General features: G+C 38.5%; 1 protein-coding gene across 2 annotated transcripts in view; it reads left to right on the top strand.

The window, feature by feature from the left end:
* The window catches only part of rgs3a (regulator of G protein signaling 3a), a 143,964-nt gene that overhangs the window by 9,907 nt on the left and 112,664 nt on the right, over positions 1-21,393 (top strand). The window contains exons 3-8 of one of the 2 annotated variants that reach the window (XM_023419513.1): positions 4,087-4,137; positions 6,201-6,259; positions 6,363-6,457; positions 7,018-7,086; positions 10,586-10,646; positions 14,185-14,275. In XM_023419513.1, coding sequence (XP_023275281.1) covers positions 4,087-4,137; positions 6,201-6,259; positions 6,363-6,457; positions 7,018-7,086; positions 10,586-10,646; positions 14,185-14,275 — 426 coding nt within the window. Of the gene's footprint in view, positions 1-4,086; positions 4,138-6,200; positions 6,260-6,362; positions 6,458-7,017; positions 7,087-10,585; positions 10,647-14,184; positions 14,276-14,908; positions 15,151-21,393 lie in introns of those variants that run through there. The other variant, XM_023419515.2, reaches the window with a different exon arrangement.

Here is a 21,393-nt window from a genome sequence, read left to right as displayed (position 1 = left end):
TCTTTTTCTATATCTTACTAGTTGAATATGGCTTACAGTATTTTGCTAGCCTTGCATAGTCTTTTTTTCACACAAATTCTTCACAATTTATCAGGTTAAGTTGGAGGTATGTTAGGCAAGGATTTAATGGCAGTTGATTTCAGTGTCAGTGAAATTAAGTCTGAAATAAACAGACTGCTGGGAGGAACATGATAAAAAATTTAATATAATAGGAAAATAGGTCATATAAAGAAGGAATGAAACAAAAATATGACTCACTCGTTCAACAAAGATCACCATAGCAAATAGCTAAATACAAAAAACACTGAGGATAGACAACAGAAAAAGTAGTGCATGATGTTGAAGGTTGAGCACAGTAACATGTTGAAGTTGAATTTTATTTTTTGCGTTTTTACTTTAGTGGAAGTCTGCAAAAAACATTCACAGTTTTGGTCCAAAGTGGAGACAAATTATGTTTGGAAATAGATTGTGGAGGTCAGTGACTGTGCTTTTATAGAATAAGTGGAAGTAGAGTGCGTAATAAAAGATACACAAGGACCCAAGGACTTATAGTTTTTAATTTCCATGTAAATTAAAAGTGTTTGCAGCTTTGTGAATAGCCTCGGTCTTTACAGCACTGTGACTCTATGTTAAATGCAAACACTAGAAAATTGGGTCTCTGTTCTTTGTAGTCAGAGTAATAAATATTTTCTTTAGCAATATAGCTGAGTTTATCCTTTTTATTCTTTCCTGTCTAGTTCTCTGTCTTTCAGTATAACCGGTTCTGACTCTCCAAAGTCCTGAATAGTTTTATTGTTGAGGGGACTCATTATTTTTTACTGCTGCTATAAAAAAATCTCATTCTAGACTTTTTATTATTCTACCTTGCTTTAATTATAGATTCTCTCTCCTTCTCTCTGTAAAGGTTGAAAGGTTGGCATCTCTCTAACACTGAAGGCTTGTTCTCCTTCGACCTTCCTTCACCTGGACAAGCGTGGCATTTTTAAGTGTCTCCTGCTCTAAATCCTCCTATGCACATCAGCTCCATGGCTGAGGATGGCATCTCTACCACCCGAGGGTGCATTCAGTACATTTCTAAAGGGTCAAAGCAGTGGATGGGGAGTGGGAAGGAGAGGGGAATGCATATTTGTTTAAGATCTTCAAGAAGTGGCAGCAGTATATCCAAGTCAAGTCAATTATATTGATATCAGTCGAAATTCAGAAATTTGGTTCAGTGATCAGGATTTGTTTTACTCCAGGAACATTAAATAGTTTTTGAAATTCTTGTGACAGTTGAACTTTATTCCTTGATGGAAATGTCTCTTATTAGAGTAGATTGGGTAGTCACGCATAAATCTTCGTAATTTATTTAAAGTTAGAGCATTTCAGAACAAGAGATTCGTCCCAGGAAACGTCTCTGGTAGCATTTCTTTAAAGTTGTGCTTGACTCATTTTAAAATTGGACTGATTGAACTGATTAAACTGACCAGCTAATGTTCAGTGTGAACACCTACTGTATGTCATGGCTATTTCATTGATCCATCATACAGTGTGAGCATAAAAGTTGCATGTTCTGGCCGCTTGCAAAGCTGATAAAAACGTGTGGTGTGAGTTAAGAAGACGCACGAGATTATTAAAACGGTGTTAGTTGAGATGAGGCCTACTGACTTTGGTGATCCCCTGAGTTTTCCTGTAGCGCCACCATGACGTTAACTTTGCTGGTTTTGAGAGAGGGGTAGATTGTTATACAATTTGGTACAGAAATTTGTGTCTCCCACAGGATGTATTCTAATATCTAAATGTTTTTTTCCATCGTTTTTACCATCATCTGGTCATAATGTAAATTTACCCGATAATTTAGTTTATGACCAAAACTACCCGGACAACAGCCTCAGCTGTACTGTGTGTTTAGTGGTAATTGACGTATTATAGCATTCTAAACTTAAATCTAAGAAAGTGAATCCAGTACATGCTAAACATCAGCATGTTAGAATCTTAGCATGTTGACATTAGCATTTAGCTCAAAGCGCTGCTGTGCCAAGTATAGTCTCACAGAGCTGCTAGCATGGCTGTAAAACCTCTTCGCCTTACTCAGTAACTAAGAACAAGACCATTATCTGTTCTTAACCATTAGACATGCATCCGTAAGTATGTGGAGGGATGCGTTTTCATGTGTGTTCATGTGTCGAGGGAGTGTTTTCATTTGTGCATGTATTGACCCACAGTGCTGTCTCGTCTGCCATGCCCTATTTATTCACTCTTACTCTAGCGGACTGTGACCTCTGCTTACAAAATGTCAGTGTTCCACTCTTACATTTGCTTTCTAAAAAGCAGCTCTCTCCTTCTCCTCTGTGCCTCCTATTACTTCTCTGTCCTTCTGAAAACCTGTGCATGCATATTTTCCATCATTTAAATCCCAGATGACTGCTATTTACCACATCTTGATAATGATTTTCTTTCCTTGTATGAGCTGATGTTACAAATAAGGCTAATGTATTCCATATGCTGGAGCAATGTATTGACTCTGTGTAACATGGTATCACTTGTAGTGCTTCAATGATGAAAGAAAGCCCCATTTTAGAATCAATATAACTCCCACTCTTGCTCCCTGCAAACATGACTAGATTTTACTTCTTTAAACAATGTGAGATGGAAAAAAAGTGTCATCTAGACTCAGGGAAGTTCTTTTGAAAGGCATATCCTCTTACAGTACTCAACAGTCTTGTTTTTCTGTTGGTTCTCTGGAGCAGAATTAGTGTTTGTGAAAATGCATAGTTATTTACAAAATGTTAAACCATAAAAAAAAGCATTAACACTAACTTATATGTCACGTTCTCAGTCTCCCACCTCAAGGTGTTTAATTTACATGCATTACATACTATCAGATCCATTGTACTGATCTCTCTCCTGCACAGAAATGCACCAAACTGTATGGTGGAATTTTCTTTTCCAACAGCCTAGGATAGATACGGTAGTCAGTATTCTGTTGTTCTCTTATGTACTGCAGCTGTCCTGAAACTCTTTTGCCAGTCTGTGATTACCACAATCCATTTTGTTTGGCTTATGCTTACCATGTTATAAAGACTGATTTTGGTACTTTTGAAACTACCTTTGTATCAGGAAGGTTCAGACGTACCAGGAAGATATTTCAAACAGTGTTTTCACTTTGTTCTATTGCAGCCAGCAGCACAAAACCATGCCAAGTTCAGTGTGGGAACGACAAACATCCCTTGTACCCAAGCTCTGAAATGCCAGTAGTGTTATCACACAACGAGGCTCCCACATTTTAGCCCTTATGAGCAGGATTAATTAAAAATAGCACAAAGCCAATGTTAGCGGTGGCCATGTCAACATTGCTAACAAGTCTCCCAGAACTGTTAGCAGCACTAGGAGACTTACAGGAAAGAGGGAGAAAGAGAAAAAGTGACAGATGATAGACAGTGGACACACACACATGCACACGCACATACACAGAGACATACATATATACATCTTAACCCAATAAACAAGAAAAGTAAGTTAAACCAAAAATAAATAGTTAAACGTATGGTGTCCGACTCTTTGGTCCTCAGATGGGAGATGACACAATGTAACAGTGTGAGCAGCCAAAATGTGCAGAACACACACACACACACACACACACATGCACACACACACACACACACACACACACACACACACACACACACACACACATGCACAGAAAGGCTACTGGCCCCTAGAGGCTATGTGACCCGTTTTGGTTTGCATGTGGGTAGTACTTTCAAAACTGTTGCTCTGCTTTCCTCTGCTGCCAGTTCTGATGTTGTCAAATTAACATCTTGTAAAGACCCACGTGGTATTTTATTGTTTAGATTTGTGAGGTTTCCAGGCAACCAGTGGAGAGTCCAGAAAGTCAGTGTGGCAAAGAAATAGTGGAGTACACAACCCCCTTGTGCTAAACTAAGCCAAACATCCTCAGGCTATAGCTTCATATTTAACCAATAGTTATGATGTCTGCAAGAGAGCAAATAAGTGTATTTCCCAAAATGCCAAACTAATCATTAATATGAACCATTATATAACAGTGATACCCTATCATAACCATCCCTCTCTTGTTTTCAATAGGTCAGCTGAAGCTGTCAATCGTCCAAGAGCAAGAAGTACTTGTTGTTAGTGGTGAGTCATGTTAAAGGCTGCTCATACAGAGAGACTACACAGTGTGTGCCTGGTTGGTAAAATATTGATAAAATAATAAAGAATATTTTACAGTAATATTAATATAAAATATTGAAAATGCAAATGACAAGTCAACTTATTTGTATAGCACATATGATGTGCAACATATGAGGTAAAATATTTGCTGGGTGCATTAATCTAACAAAAGTGGTTGTTTATTTCGGTCTCCCAGCAACCAAAGCCATGCACCCTCCTATTTCTGTTTGTGAGTCTCTGTCTCCCCTCTCAGCATCTCTTGTGCCCCTGTCATTTCTCTGTGTGAATGGCCATTTACTCATCAGATGTTAAACTAGATGTTTTTCTCTGTATTAGTCTTTGTCCACTCTTTTCTGATTCGTAACACAATCAAGGAAATATATAAATAGCTAATTGTTTCACTTCATTGTACATACAGGAGGGGGGACAGAACATTAAAAACAGCTCTTGAGATAATGCAACTCAGTACAACAGTACTACTAAATACTGTCCGTCTTCATAAATTATCATAGAGTCTGACCAGTCTCTCTCTAAACACAAAACCATGTTAAATACATTTGTAAAGAGTGTACTTATTTCAGGGACTGTGGCTGCTGCCTGCCCAGAAAAAAATCATCGTATAATACTTGCTTCATCTATGTTTTGTCACCATGGAAAATATGCTCACTCATAGCCTTTGAATCAAAGTGCTTTTGAAGCTTTGGTTGTGTACTGTGTGTGGTTTCTGAGATTTTACATTTGTCATCAAGCGTTGCTGAAGAGTCTTAGGTAATCAGAAATGGCAGTCACCTACTGGGAAACAAAATTGCACAGGTTGGCAACCTCAACCTCAGTGTGCAGCTGGGTGGATCTTCTTATGTAGAGCCATAAGAAAATTACTGGGAGTTCGGTGCATGCCGGTTTGTGGCAAGCACACGCTCGCCCATCTGTCATTCAAAGCGGCACGACCTCAATTATGCTGAACTTTAAACCTTAATAAAATTTAAACAGATGAGTTATATAAAAATTCACTGCCTTTACAGGTTACAGGAGGGCGAAATTAGCTATAAAGACCAAATCGTTTTTTTTTCCCAGGCTGTAAACAACTTTATTTCTGCTGTGAAGTTGAGTATTTTTGCTTTTGTAGCCTGCCCGTTGAGGAACTGCAGTTTTCAGCCCTGGAGGTTGCCGCTTGGTTCAACTCTATGTAATATAATTTGTACTTTATCTACTTTACATAGTGTAAATTTTGAAATTATATTTATGTGTTATTATACTTACAGTAAATATATATGATAGCTATAGTCAGCAGCTGAGTTTGTGCCATGCGGAAACAACATATAAACAAAATGTGAGTGATTTTATATTGTATTAAGTTGACAGGTTGGATTTGATATAGATTAAATCATCTTCATGCAAGCATCCTGTCTAAAGGTTCATGTAGTTTTTCATCCCATGTGGGGGCGGATAGCTTCTGAAGCCCTGTCATGTACTTCTATTTTCCCTAAGCCAACACCAGTAGGATGGAATCTCATTCGATGTTGTGGTCCAGGATAAAATACCCGCAATAAAATGGCTTTACTGGCAGCAATGAAGACAGAAAAGAAATACATTTGACTAGAGCAACTAGAACAGCTGTTTCTGTCAAGTTTGCAGATTTCCCTTTTGAGTTCTCAGCCACTGGAATTCTTTTAAATCATTTTCACAGTTTGTTATTCCAAACAGTCAAACATCCTCTTATTCCTCCTCAACATATAGTGATTCAACAAGAAACAATGCGTTAATAAGAGTCAGGCAAGCCATATTGAACATGGCAGCCCCTTTTCTACAACCAAATCAGCTTGCCCAGTGCATGTATCAAAAATACTCTTGTACTCTCTAGACCTTTGATATATGTACAATAGTCAATAGTCAATAGATGACCTGAAATTTCATCTGCATGTAGTATATGATTAATGTAACTAGAAAGTCAACAGTCTCATGGAAACTGATCTCATGTGATGAGCTATTTGATAATTTTATTCGGTTCTATTTCTATGTATTCACAGTTTTGGAGGCGAGGGGAATGCTGGAAGAGTGCCAGGGGCCATGTGACTCTTATGTTAAGGTATGTACTATTGTACAGAATTATACAAAAAAGCTCATGTTGACACTGTAAGACAATGGTGGAAACTAGACTACCTGTAATTTTCTTTTGCTGTGTTCTTCAGGTTGGCATGTTCCCAGACAGCGATCCTACAGACAGCCGGAAGACTCAGATGGTTCCTCACTGTAGGAACCCCATCTTCTTACAAACCTTTTACTTGTGAGTGTTCAGCCAGTTTCTACAAACATTAATTGTCCTGAATGTATTGCATACCATTTTAAGATTTTTTTTAAATAATATTTTGGTTTTGTTGCCATGCCATAAGACAGTGCTGCTTTACTTAGACAGCCAATTCCACCTGGATGTGAGCAATATGTAAATATAAGCATGCTTATCTATGCATTATACCTTTAGCTCTTGATGCTTTTGATCTTCAATGGTCATTGGTGGCAAATAAATGTTTGTGCAGAGTTTCAGTGGGAGCAGGTCATATTGTTAGTTGGTGAATTACAAATATACTTTAAAGGTTTGTCCAGACAGAATGCCAGGTGAGTTTTCACTTTGCGTCATTTGCAAAGTTGTTTATGTGAATTTGAGGTCTAAACTAGGCTAGTTCTCCAGTATTTTCTTTTATTACCCTCAATTTTCTTCCTGTTTGGATGGCACAAACTGATGCAGACATGTCTGCACTGCGAACGAAAATATGCCTCGCATTATGCCTCAAGACACAGTTAGAATTTGAGACTATCTGACTTACTCTCTCTGTCTCTTGTTTTCAGTGTCGTCAGTGAGGACGACCTTCATAAGAGACTGCTTTTCACGATGTGGAACTCTGACTCCACAACAAGGTACCTGCTGGGAAAGTTGAGCATGGTGACATTGTGGCTCATGGTGATATTGATATGAGAGAGGACAATGAATTAAATGGTCTTTTTTTGAGTTTCTACAATTTAAAGTGTGTGTGTTCCCACGAAGCTGTAACACATTAGTGAGCACACCTCACATGCACAAACACAAACCTTCCTACTAGGTCAACAAAATACCATTTTATAATTAATGCTACTGCATATAACTGTGTGTTAGTTTGTGTTTTTGTGTTTATTTGTATGCCTGTGTCTGAATCTGGCAGAGTGAATGTGTTACTCTCGCCTCTCTGCCTCAACAGACTTACACTGAAACAGGGTCATTGCTGGGGATGGAGGACATATGGTCAAATGAGTCACACATTTCTTGTGCTATGTTGTGTTGAAAGGAAAGAAGAAAAGTATCACTATGTGCTTGAAATACTCAAGAACACTATTCTCTTAACATAGTTAATGTGGTTACAGATGGATCTCCATTTATTAGTCCATTTATTTTATTTATTGATTCTCACTGTTTTTAGTTGCGTAAGAACAAAATACCACGTACAGCATGTGTTCTAGAGGATATATACAGATTTACTGTATAGAGTGACAGGCTTAAACCAGTGGTTGAGTTTAGATCATAGAATGATTATAAAGATAAAGACCTTTTTGGGACAGTTTCTGGGACACAGATTAAGAGCGATTTACTCATCTTTGGGAAGCAATTAAGCCTTATTCACACCAAATGGCCACTGGTATTAATTGGGAAAATCCAGTAGGAACATTTGATAAAGCAATATTCTTCTATGATTACAGTTTAAGTTTATCTCTGTTTGTTTGAATATTTATCTGGTTATTTATTTATTTATTTGTTTGTTTTTTAGTATGCTGATGAGATTTTAAGTGTAGCTTTCCCAAAACCTTGACTCATTAAAAGCATTGGGTTCTCTGCTTTCCTTCTGGCAATAGATATAAATTTACTTCAAGATGAAAGAGGCAGACTCTTTCATGTTGTCATTTTATTTGTACAGAATGGGGCCGTCTGAAGGTTATAGTACATATAGATGTATTTAGTAGGCGTTTTTCACATAATTCAAATCCACACAGAGCGATTTCTTATTAAACCAAGGGTTCCCTTTGTCCAGGAAAGACTCTCAGGGATAGCACACATTCATAGCATTCATTCAAAGCAATATTCACATTATTGGACATGAAAGGACTGGTTTGGACCCTGCATTGAATAGAAAATTATGTATCCCCATCTTATTACTCACTACTTCCCTCTAAACTCTGAACCTCCCATACCTTTGAGAGCAAAGGAAGTGACAGGAAAGGAAAGCAGGAAATGCTGTGTGTGTCTTTAAACTTTTAGGATCTTTAACACAATGTATAAAAGCAGCAAATTCAGTTAGGAGATAAAACTGCCAGATCTGTAACAGTCACTAATTTAATTGTTAGGTAGAGATCCAGGTACTCTGAATCTCTGTAGCCAAGATTTTAATGTTAATGGGCTGTGCAAAGTGGCCCGTATAGTATAAGATGTTATCTTATCAGTTCTATACATTTGTACATTCACTGTAGAAGCATCTCAAATAGAGAAAAGGATCTTGTGGAGATTCTTAATGCAGCAAGATTATTTGGTGCCTTTCTCAACTGCAAACTTGGTCACTTGTGGGTTGTTGGAACACATGACCAACTCATGGTCTCTGCAGGAGTGAACTTTACCCCTGCACCATGCATATCCTCCTCAGAGGCCTTTTTTTTCATACAGTCCAGCCTCAAAAGTCATTAAAACGTGCTTATTCGGCTGCTGTGAGGAAGTAGTGGGAGGCAGTGCCTCTTCAGCAAATCTTCTTAAACACCACAGAACACTGGCCAAAGCGCTGCTGTAGCCAGACACAGCTGATTTCTTCGTGAGTGTGAGAAGTCCTGCAATTTGATGGACAGAATGACATAACACACTGCAAAGACAAAAGCAAAAGAAAGACTTAAGTGTTTATTTACACATCCAATCAGACTTTGGGCATTGCCATTATTATATTGCCAAACTCTAAAACTATTTCTGCTTCCACAGGAGCAACATTAAATTCAAATGAGCGATTTGTATCGCACTTTTGTATTTTTCAGTGTGTATCTGCATGATGGTCCTCTGTTTTTATTCCCTGATCTTCAATCATTTCTTATTTTTATTACAAAAAGATCCACATTTTACCAAATGTGTCTTATGTGGACTTCTCAGCTGCCAGTTTCTCAGAAATGTTTTATCTCCAGTAGTAGCAGGCTCTAGGCTTCACAGTATTAGGTTAGTGTTTGACCATGTAACCTTAAAGAGGAAACTAAAAATATGTCCAGTATTGTTTGTGACAAAGAATCCATCAGTTTAGCCGTTGCTGTTGTGCATTATTTATTATGTTATCTTTTTATTTGTGGTTATGTACTTAGGCATAGCAGTGTACAGCTCTGCAGAGTACGATTACGTTTTTGGTCATCAAAGGAAGTACATTGGGAATTGGGATTTGGCAACAGGTACTACTTGTTAGCAGGATCGTTGTTAGTTTTGGTCTTTTTATGGGAATTGTTTATAATAAAAGCATCACCACACTTATCCTTTCAAAGAAGCAATTGTCTTTCCCTGTAATCCAATTGCTGAAAATACATCGGCCTTACATGGTGCGTCTATTGTACTGTTGGCAGATTATTCTGGTGAAAACGTTTGACCGAGCTGAATCTGGATTTTGTGGTAGAATAGGATATTGTAGACTCCATTGTGTCTTCACAACATTCTGTCAGTGCAGCGCAGCTTTTTCGGTCACTAGTTCTTTCTACTGAGTGGAGCCAAGAAACATTACAGGTGCTCATTTGTGCTGACGGCCAATTTGCCCTCAAAACAGCATCAACAGCTGCATTAGTCCACTCCAGCTGGGAGGTTGTCGAGAACTGTTTTTCTCATGTATGCATAATTAAACACCCCTACCCACTCCGCGCTGCTGCCACCACCACCACACACACGCACACGCACATGCACATGTGCATGCACATGCACACGCCCATAACTCTGATAATAAATTTGTTCAATGTCAGTTATGTTGACAGATTCATGAAAAATATTTCCCAAGTATCACATTTTTATTACTTTAAACCTTTTATTATTGTTTTGTTTGTCCTTCATTACGGTTTATTATGCTTCTAACAACACAGATTTCAGCCTAGGCATCGATGTTGTCCTTTCTGTTCAGTTATAAAGGAGTTTGTAGGGTATTCTGGGACAAGATTATATGTGACAAAATCTGACATCAAGATGAAAAACACTGTTAAATTTAAAAAAAATATCCCAATAGCTTGGATTTGGTGTTAGATCTGTTCGATTAAATGCTGTTGGGTCATAAAACACATTTCGTCTGTCAGACCTGAGTTAGATGACATGTCAGCTTTGCTTACGGGTATTCATTGATTTTTATCCCACTTATTTATTCTCTCTGTCTGTCTCTCTGTGTATCAACAGGATGAGTGCACTGCTGGGTTGCATGAGCTTTGGTGTCTGCTCTCTTATGGACACAGACCAGGTGAGTTTGAACACAGAGATTACAGGTATAAAGACATTCTGTAACAGTGTCCTTAGTTCCCTTTTCAACTTTCACTTATTCTGTGTGTGTGTGTGTGTGTGTGTGTGTGTGTGTGTGTGTGTGTGTGTGTGTCCATCCATTAGACCATGAATCTAGGAGTTTAGTTCAGTGTGAATGAATTGCAGTGACCTCAATAGTCGAGAGGAAACACTTTGGGGTTACCAGTGTTACAGCACAGCAGTGTTGCCGCTAGATACTGGAGCGAGACACACTTTGAGTCACTCTCTCTACTGAAATGTAATGGGTCACATACACAAACACATGCCTTTTTTTTTTTTATTAAAGTCTCACTGAGTCTCATGTCTTTCATTTAATAAAATAGAATAAAAATTTGACTAAAAATTATAGTTAATGAAATGCAGTATGATGAGCAGATGATGTTTTACCGCACATTGAGACTTTTGGAACGGAACAGAAAAAGGAATCTTTTCATAAAGATAGTGTACCACATGGCCAGAATATCAACAAGCAGTGCACCTCAACACAAAATATCTCTCAGTTATCTGGGGAGAGCTTTGATATCACTGGCACTGTAATGACAACAAGACCCATTTTGTTGTTTTCTGTCACAAAACAACAAAACCCAAAGTCACTTCCTCCTGTCAGTCTTTGTTTGAACTGTTAAAAACACAGAACATCATGTTCTCGTTGCACATTATGTTCCTGAACTGTTGCTTTGGCCTCTGTGCTTGGTATGGGTCTTTTATAGCTGGGCAACATTCAACGTCTGTGAAAATCTAATGGCAATCAATAAAATAGTTGACAGTTGACATTTCAGTCCGGACCAAAGTCGTAGACCGACCAGCCGACCGTGCCACTAGCACGACCAGAATGCACACAAGAACATACACACTGAAACTAGTCAAAAACTGGAAGTAAATTCTTGGTGGGATGAAGCATTTTATTTTCAGACACTTATTACTGACGACTTGTCAGGCAATGTAGAGAGGACAACTTCTCAAACACACAGTGACAGACACAGAAAGGTTGACACCGCTTCTTCTCACACTTGCACATCATAATATAGAACAACACTTAGCCCTCAGTCTTTCTTCCCAAACTGTCCCAGGTGATAGCAGATAAATGCGAGGTCCAAGAGTTCAGTGTTGCTCTTTGGCTGAGTTAGAAATAATAGGTTCTCCTCAGCTGTACAGTATATGCACATACCTGCTTTTCTTAGCTCTTTCTCTCCACTGTTTAATTATTCAGCTCTAATATATCCAACTGTCTTTCCTCTGCCTTTGCAGATGTGCATATTTTTTTCTTGCAGTGTACCACATTTTCCAATTTAAAACAAAGTACATATTTTAGTGGTTAGTGCAGTAACCACTGCAAATGGTATGTAATGCTTCAGCACATGTGTGTTATTACATTATTTAGCTTGCATTTGTATGTTCTTTGAAGACAATATAAAGACAGGAAAGTAGATGTATTCCTTTTACTTTACACAAAAAGGATATAATGAAAGCACAGTAAATATATGATCTGTCTTAGAGGAAACAGAGAACCTGTATGATCATTGTGGTTACAGCACTAATGAGAAAACCCCACATCAAAAGAAGCAACAACTTTTGCCCATAAAATATGGGCTTCATCAGTTCCTGTGCTTGCCGGACCAGTTGTTGCAATTAGCGGCTCTTCACCAGTAGAGCAATGAGTCCTAATGAACCCTAAAATCTGAGCTCTTTGTGAAGTAGAAAAATAGAAGTATCCCGGTGATGTAGCGGTTTAAACTGCATAATACAACGTACAGAAAAACTCTAATGTTGCCCAAGCCAAGAGATTTGTTTAGTCTGAAAAAGTTTGTTAAAAAGATCAGTATCTGCTTTTAATTTTATTTCTCTGACCAAGACTTTAAAGTAGAACCAAGTCTTTCAGATTGAATGACACAGAAAATGGTATTTGCATTCAGTTAGTTGGTGTTTTTATTATTACTATGATTGTTTTTTCTCAGACTACTGAGTCGCTAACTATTAAAGCTTAATTTGGTTTTTTGAAGTAAAATTAGGAAAACAAACATGAACACAGCTGCAGATTTACAAAACCACTTGTCTCCTCTTAAAGTCACTCCAGTAAGTCTTTTCTGTAGTTTCAATTAACATCCACATCAAGAAAGAAAACAAACAAGGGGAATAAATTATATTTTAGTCAGGCTGATGGCTTCCTTCCTCTAACATTTATCCCAATGAATATTTAATTGGCTTAATATGCTAATGAGGGACATTTAGCTTTGAGTCACAGGGAGTTATGTCTTTTCATCCCCTCCACCACATCCGTTATTCTCTACTTTTGTTATTTTTCATTCATCTCTTCCTAGAAACCCATTTCAGTATCCGTCCACTGTGTTCTTATTTTACTTCAGAGGCATTTGGAGCTTATGAGTGTTAGCTATTATTTTTTACCTAGTTTGCTTGCTTGTCACATGTCGTCGTTTGTTTGCACCCTTTTGTCACTTTGTGCTTTTTGTTTTCTTTTTCATCTCCTGCATTCTCTTTTTATCTCTCTCATCTATCTACCTCCTGACTAACAGCTCTTTTTGCCCCAATCTTTCCCCCTTTGTCACATGTGCATGGTAATATTGAACGATGTTGTAAATCCCTCACTGATTTTCAGGACATATGCCCTCCCCTCCCCCTTCTCAAGTTCCCTGCGCGTCCTCCCCCCTTGTCCCACAGCCTGCAGAAATCTGTCCACTCAGATAAGATGCTTTTAAAATGGAGATTATTGTCACTGTCCATGGCGTCACATTATTTAGTACAAAAGAAGAGGATGGCGCTGTGTGCGTGTGTGTTAGTGTGTGTATGTCTGTGCGCGCACGTGTGTGTTTATGTCTGTGTGTGTGCTGTAATGAATGTGTGATAGAGTAAAATGATGGCGGGGCTTATGACAGGGTTTTCACGTCCTTGTTTGCAAGACTGTGTCCACATCATCGGGATTACAAATCAGACCCCCTCTGCTACAGCCTGCACAGCTTTATGTAACACACGTACAGTAGTGGTAAACACACAACACACATGTACAGACACACACACACACACACACACACACACACACACACGCTCACACACACACACACACGCTCACACACACCATCTGGCTCACAGGGCAGAAGTGGGGGCATCAGCTGCTGGAATAAACTAAAGCATTGTGAGTGGTGTGTGTGTGTGTGTGTGTGTGTGTGTGTGTGTGTGTGTGTGTGTGTGTGTGTATGTATGTATGTATGTATGTGTGTGTGTGTGTGTGTGTGCGCAGTGTGTGCAGTGTTTGCAGGCCTGGAGGAGCAAGCAAATTGAGTCTGTGTGTGTGTTTCTATTGTGTGTTTGTGTTTCTGTACATGTTCATGCGCGCACAGTGGATTCATTTTAAATGTAGTACTCATTAGGTTGAATCCTCAAGCTTAAAGTCAGCACTCATGCATACTCACACATACACAGACGCACTCACACATATATAGTCAGTCTTTGTGTTTGTGCTGTAGGAGGTTCATGGATGGTACTACCTTCTTGGGGAAGAGCTGGGGAGAAAGAAGCATCTTAAAGTGCCCACACAGCACAACTACCACACCACTGGTAAGTTAACTTAATCATTAATCGGTAATCAATTAATCAGGTCCCTTTTGTTTAGAGCGGGGCATCAAACCATGATACTTTTGGAGAACTCACTGAAATGTGGATAATGAACATCGAAATTTGTCATTGAATGCTTTGATGCGATATATCTTCATATAAATTTCATACTGTATAACAGCATATAAAAGGATGAAATCAAAATTGCATAAAAAGATACAAAAGACATTGTTTGAGAGTCAAATAAATGTTGAATAAAAATGGCAACTGTAAAGATACAACTTAACTTAAGTACAGTAAGTAAAAGCCATATACATTTTCTCAAATGTTTGTGTGTGCCTGGAGTGTGGCAGGCTCGCGGCTTTAATCTTTATCAGTCTTTGTGCTGGGAGGTGGGGCGACTGGGAAGTGAGGGATTAAGAGAGGGAAAGAGAGAGGGATTGGGTGAACAAATGAGGGAAAGACAGAGAGAGTAGGGACGGAGGGAGGGGTCTGGTCGAAACTCTGACGCGTCACAGTTGCCAGAGAGAGAGAGACACAGAGAGAGAGAGAAAGAGAGAGAAAGAGAGAGAGAGCGAGAGAGAGAGAGATAGAGAGAGACGGAGCTCTCCTATACCATTTGCTGCTGGAGTGGATCTCCCTTCACACACAGACACACACCCACCCAACTCCACACACATACACACACACACACACACCCCCACACACACATAGACACATCTGTTTGGAAATTTATTTTTCTTCTCTCCACCTTGGAGTGCTCTTTCTTTTCCTACTTATGTTTGCACTCACTTGTAGTTTCACGTTGGTGGTGGTGGTGTGTGTGTGTTGGAGTTATGCTATGCTTCTGTGCCAGCCATAAGGGCAGCCTAGACTAGGTGAGTACTATGTTTGTGTTATCATACTTGACTCTACTCACTGCACAGCAAAGCAGCAAATTTACAGTGTGGACTGAAGTGTTTTGAGGATGCTATAGGAATGTGATCTCTTCTGAGTCCTTTTTGTCTGTTGCACTCTTTCTCTCTCTTCTTCTTCTTCTTCTTCTTCTTCTTCTTCTTCTTCTTCTTCACTGTTTTATCTTTTTTTTTCATCTTGTTGCCCGTTTCTTCCTCCTTAGCTTCTTCTATCTATATATTTTTCCTCTTTGTGCTTTTATTGTTGCTGACATTAAAACTCCCTTTGTTACGCTGCTAATCTGTCAATTCTCGTCTAATTTGCTATTGCTAAGCTAAATTGGTCACAATTGCTTTCCATGGAAGACCCCTTTAAGAAGCTTAGTTTACCCTCTCAGAGGATTACTTACAGTATGACCCCACGTTTTTGTACACACACATGAACATATGCAAAAACACTTCACATCAGCACACGCTGACATACACATATTTCCACATACACTTTTTTTTCTCTCTCCGCGACCCCAAAGCTCTCAGCACCATCGACTTTCCTTTGCTTATTCCCGTCATTTCATTCTGGGTTTTGAGAATTGATGGTGATATCATAAGACGTTAGCTTACCCATCCCAATTTACACTGCTTGGCTGAACTAGGCTAATCTACCTCATACAACTTTAAAATTAGTTCTATGCTTCTGTAGATGGAACTGGGACAGAGGTATCAGATTGGACAAGAGTCAGCCAGCAGGAAACCATTATAAGCCTTGCATGAGGGGATCCTGACTTGCACTCAAGGGTTACAGAGGCAAGTAGCTCTTTCAGCTGTGGGATGATAGGCTGGAAGATGTTTAACTATAATATAAAATTATTAATAATAGCTATAATAATAATAATAATAATAAAGCAGCTGCTTAGAAAGTGCAATAAAGGAAAATTTAAGTTCATTAATTTCACAGGATGCCAAGGCAACAAAAGAAAAAGCTGCATGTTTAGCTGTATTAATGGATGTAGAATGTTTTCATCTTTCCCAGTGGCAGTACTGCCCCATTACTGTCTCATCTGATCCATGTGTGTTTGTGTGTAGGAGTGGGGGTGCATACACATGCATGCACTTCTGTGTTGCCAGCTGGCAGAATGTAGGCCATGGAGGCAGTGCTGCACCATGACATGCACTAACATGGAACTGACCAAAATCTCATTCATTGCAATATCACTCAGTGTGTGTCGACCCTCTCTCTCTCTCTCTCTCTCTCTCTCTCTCTCTCTCTCTCTCTCTCTCTCTCTCTCTCTCTCTCTCCTTGTTTGTCAGTATTTTTGTGTTTATTATCTTGGTTCTGAATAACCTTGAGCTGTCTTTTCCATCTCATGTCCTCCCATCTCACCTGTAGTTTTATTCACCCTCCTCTCTCTGTTTTCTCAGACATCACTGTTACTCTGGCATCTTTGTCATTTCTCATTTAATCCCCAGTCCATCTTGTGTACTCTGGTACTGTGGCAGAATGCAATAAGGCATTTACTAAACAAACAATTCAATGCAACACTAACTGCCAACCTATAGAAGTCCATATTTTGCAACTTATACAGCATATCTTCACAGGAAGTGAAGAAGGAAGTAGGGGCATACCGGGGGCTTGGCGGGCTCACCATGCTCTTGTAATGCTTTGGATTCAAGGGCAATTAATATTTTTTTCCTCTTGTCATCATGCCTCTTCTCTAACTCTTTCTGTTATGAAGCTATGACACAAGATTTCTACCATGTGTTTGGGTTTCTGAATAAATGAGCAAGCTGCTGAATAGCTGACTTGAAAAAATATTCATTCTGAAAAGAAAAAATGTGCTTTTTAAAGTTAGTTAAAAGAGTTGAGTGAAACAAAAAAAACCCCACAATTTATCTAACATTTGTGCTGCCAGTGAGCAAGACAACACTAGATGAATATCAGGGGGTGGATATCGTGCTACTCACAGACTTTTTTCTTTTTTCATTTGTAATGTCAAACTCACAGTAACATTTGTGCTCTCTTTGAGTGCTCAGGATGGGCTGCTCATTAGGAGCTGTAGTTGGTTGTGTGTGTTTGTTGATTTGTTGGTTTGTTTGTTTTTCTGGTTTTCTGGTTTTTGTGCAGTGCTTAGGGGAATTAAGATATGCACTGTTTGTGTAGGCACTATTTTAGAGCACTATGTAAAGGAAGTGCACTTTCCCTCAAGTCACACAAGGGTGAAACAGGTGACTGTAGTGAAATGAACCCAAAATGCAAACCAGTAACACGTTGTAGATGCAAATGATGTGAGAAATTTTATTGTTCTAAATACACGCAGAAAGTATGATTATAATAATTACATTAAATTGATTGTTCTTCAAGTTCATGATGAGAAAACATCTTAGAGTTAAGATTAGACAATAAATAGTTAGAAATAAGATTGGGTATAGGATTAGATAGGCAAACGTACTAAGTGGAAAGGACATTTTTGGGGTTTGGTTAGCCTCAAATTTGTCAAGATTAAATGAGATAAACTTTAGGTAAAACACCAAGCATCGCTCAGAGTCAACAATCATCTTGTTAAGGAGTTGAATTCAACTTAACTTAATTGAGTTAAAACAAAACACACTAGGCAGTCTTTTTTTATAGTTCTTTTTCAGTGGAAAAACGCACATGCAGATAGCATGTTTTACCTGTATATTTGCATTTTAAGACAGTATTTCCTTTTTATGTAGTTTCGACAAAGTAAGCAAAGTCACAACTATTTAAATAACTTATCTGACAGCTACACTGTCATAACAATAATAATAATGATGTCATTATATAACATAACACACAAATATCATCTGGTGAAGTCTTTCACTGGTTTGCTAGATTGATCCACGTTAATGTCCACAAACTCTCTCCAGAGGTGCACCATTTGGATCAGTGTGTCTGACTAATCCTGCACTCAGAGACCTGTGCCAGTTCAGAGTCAGGACAGTGCCAGGCCAAAATCCCTGAGGGCAGAATTATGTTGGACTAGCAGCCCGTCTACACATGATGTGGCATCATCCTGACCTAATGAGAAGGAAACATAGTTGGATTGTTGCATACATTATGTGCAGAAACCTCTTCTGCTCAACAAGTCTTATGAAAAGGTCAAAACCGGCAATGAAGTGATTCTATTACTAAGTTCTACTTGTGTAGCCAAATCCTGATAAAGGTCATTCCTCTGTGTCGTTGACCTCTATTGTTAAAAACACATCAGTGAGTCACACACGGGTGTCATGTTGCTTCATTACAATGAACATGGGTACATGGGTTTATTTTGAGTCAATCCCAGATACACCCTGCTGCTATTAATACTCACTAGAGCACCAAAAGAAGCACCAAACAAAAACAGGATTTATTCCCGTTCAAGTAACATTTGATAAAAACTGCAGTGTCAAGCTGATTTTAGGAAATTATTAGGAAATTATTTTTTTTAATATTTTTTTTTAAATGAAAGTATTTATCTCCCAACCACAGCAGGATCTAATGGGCTTGGGACTGAGTGCTACACACAGGCTGGAGAAGTCAAAATGTACTAAAATTTGGACACACAATATTAAATATATACAATCCCTTTATATTGTAGACCTTTGACACACCATAATGACAGGGCCATGTCAAAGAAAATGTGTCTTTTCACAGAAAGAGCTATCACAAAACATGTAGACAGAAAAAGAGGTGATATCTCTAAATATCAGACTGTTAGAAGTCATTCTCTTTTTCTTCTCTAGTACCACTGTGGCTCAGACAGACTTTCCTCTTTCCTCCTACAACAAAACCTATCCACTGAGCGTTGACAGCTAATTACACTGTAGGGCTACAGTAGAAAGGCTGCCGTCTAAACTTTGCTAAATGTGCGTGGAGAAGCTGAAAAAGAACGACTGTGCATGAGTGACAGCCAAACAACATTTCTGTTATAAGGAGTGACAGGGCAATTAGCGTTAATTTTCAGGACACATCTCTGTATGATGCACTTTCAGAGACCTCTTTTAAACTACAGGAAATACTGTACAAGTACAGCCCTTAAATGCTGAGACACTATTCTCTAAGTGTGTAAAATGAACATTTATAGCTGTTTTGCACATGCTGTTCATATGTAGATTCTTAAAAAAGGAAGAGAGGAAAGGAAAACACAAAATTCAAATTTTTTTTTGCAATGATTTTTTATTCTATTTTCAAATTTCCACAAATACTTAAAGCAGCAGAAAAGATTTAGGATAAACCGCGTTTATTCCTGTAATAAATTAATTACACATCAGAGGAGATTAAAAAGATTAATTTCTCTTCATTAGTATAGATGGTCATTGGGTTGGTGGGCTATTTTTTGGAGATTAGGTATATCAGCCCATCTGTGCACTTTGTACATAAGCATATTTTTTGTGTCTGTGAATTTATTACTGATGAACGAGAAACTCCGTTAGCTCTGCTTTTTTGGCTTGCGTAGTGTGTCAGTAGAGACAACTGACCCACAGTGACATGTACGTGTGTGTGTTTTTGACCATGGCTAATGCATTTCCCTCCAATAAGCTGACGATGTGGGTCAGGTGGTCCCCATATGCGTGAAAGCAAAAAATAGCAGAACAGCCATTGGGCTTGTGCTTGAAAAGTATGTCATCTGCTTCATACACACATTTGTTTCACTACTCATAATGGACGAATTGGGACTCAGACATACTGTACACACACAAATAAACACTGCCTGGCCTTTCCAGATGGCAAGCTGTGCCTTAAAATCAGCAGATTAAAATGTACACTGTGTGATTAACATATATGGAAGTGGTGGACAGGGACACGGAGGAGGGGGTATTTTTATATTGTTAAGTAGTTCTGGTAAATACTGGCAGTGTGTGTGTATATATATGTGCGATCATGTGAGACAATGTGTTGATGAGGAAATGTCTGACATGGCATGCATCTGATGCTTTCTGTGAAGGGTAATATTGACCCCGGGCTGATATCCACTTGATCTGAAGTGAAGCATTTGACCCAGTAGCTCTCATCTCTCTGCTACTGTGTTGCACTTTCTGTTCCTTTGACATCGTCATTACAGTGTTATCACAATATGATAGAATATTATTATTATAGTTATAATGCAACTCATGGCTATGGATTTCAGATCATGGAAACTGTTATGAACAACTTAAATTACTGGTCTGTAAAGAGAGAAAAAAAAAACTCAAGCATGTCTGACTGCTTTTTGTGTTAGCATTCAAATGTAACTTCTCTGCTTCTCAATTGAACAATATACTCAGCTTCAACAAACTTAGTTCATTGTTAAAATAACTTCCTCTATTTCCCAAAAATGGTATGTGTATTTGAATCTTGCATATACTGATTGATAATATTCCAGTATAGTATAGTGAGCTTATTTAAAGGCCCCTGCACATCCACACATATGTTTTCACTTATTCTGGCTGGTTAGACCTCTGCTCAGGCTGACGTTGGGTGGAAGTATTTGTGAGATCAGCAAACTTTATGAACCCTCTCTTTTTCACAAAAGAGATTTCACACAAGGAAAAGCACAAGTATAATTAATAAAATGAATGATGGCTGAATTCCATTTATTCAGTTTCAGGCTCCTTGTTCACTCTGGCTCACTGTCACACTGTCATGGCTTATTGAGACACTTAGATAGAACATAGCCATTGTTAATGTTTGATCTACTATGACTGGCTTCTAAATGTTTTCAGGGGACAAGGCCTATAACAAGGTGTAATCTCCAACCTAACCGGTGCAACAAAACTAATAGGATGGTCACATCGATGTCAATCAAACACAGTCTGTACACGCCTGCGCAGTCCTCAGAAGAAGTCTAATCAGGAACAATAAAGAAGTAATATTTTATCCTCTGCACAAGACATCTCTAAATGAAGAACTAAACCAGATGACTGACAGCAGAACTAACACAAGGAGCTTTGCCTTTGAAATGAAAAACTTTGATTGATTCTGACCTTTTTCTGTCAGACATTTTGTAAAGAAATATATTGTAAGTCTTGCATGAGCTGCACATTCAAAGAGAAAAGATGTTACAACAAAGAATACACTGGAATGGGTTTTAAAATTTTAAATAAGTGCTTGGTGGACCTCATTTTCTGACTGAGACAAAAGAATCTTTGAGAATGTGATGCATTGTTAGGAAACTCTAAATACATCTGTTGGTGATTGACCACAGGAACATTTTGTCCTCTGGAAAAGTAAGGGGTGATCGGGGTGGGAGT

Source organism: Seriola lalandi, unplaced genomic scaffold (genome assembly GCF_002814215.2).
Source record: "Seriola lalandi dorsalis isolate HSWRI2012SDOR001 ecotype SW California unplaced genomic scaffold, Sedor1 jcf7180002054606, whole genome shotgun sequence".
Lineage (NCBI taxonomy): Eukaryota > Metazoa > Chordata > Actinopteri > Carangiformes > Carangidae > Seriola > Seriola lalandi.
Note: the sequence above shows the minus strand (reverse complement) of the source record. Positions and strands in the feature narration are given on the sequence as shown.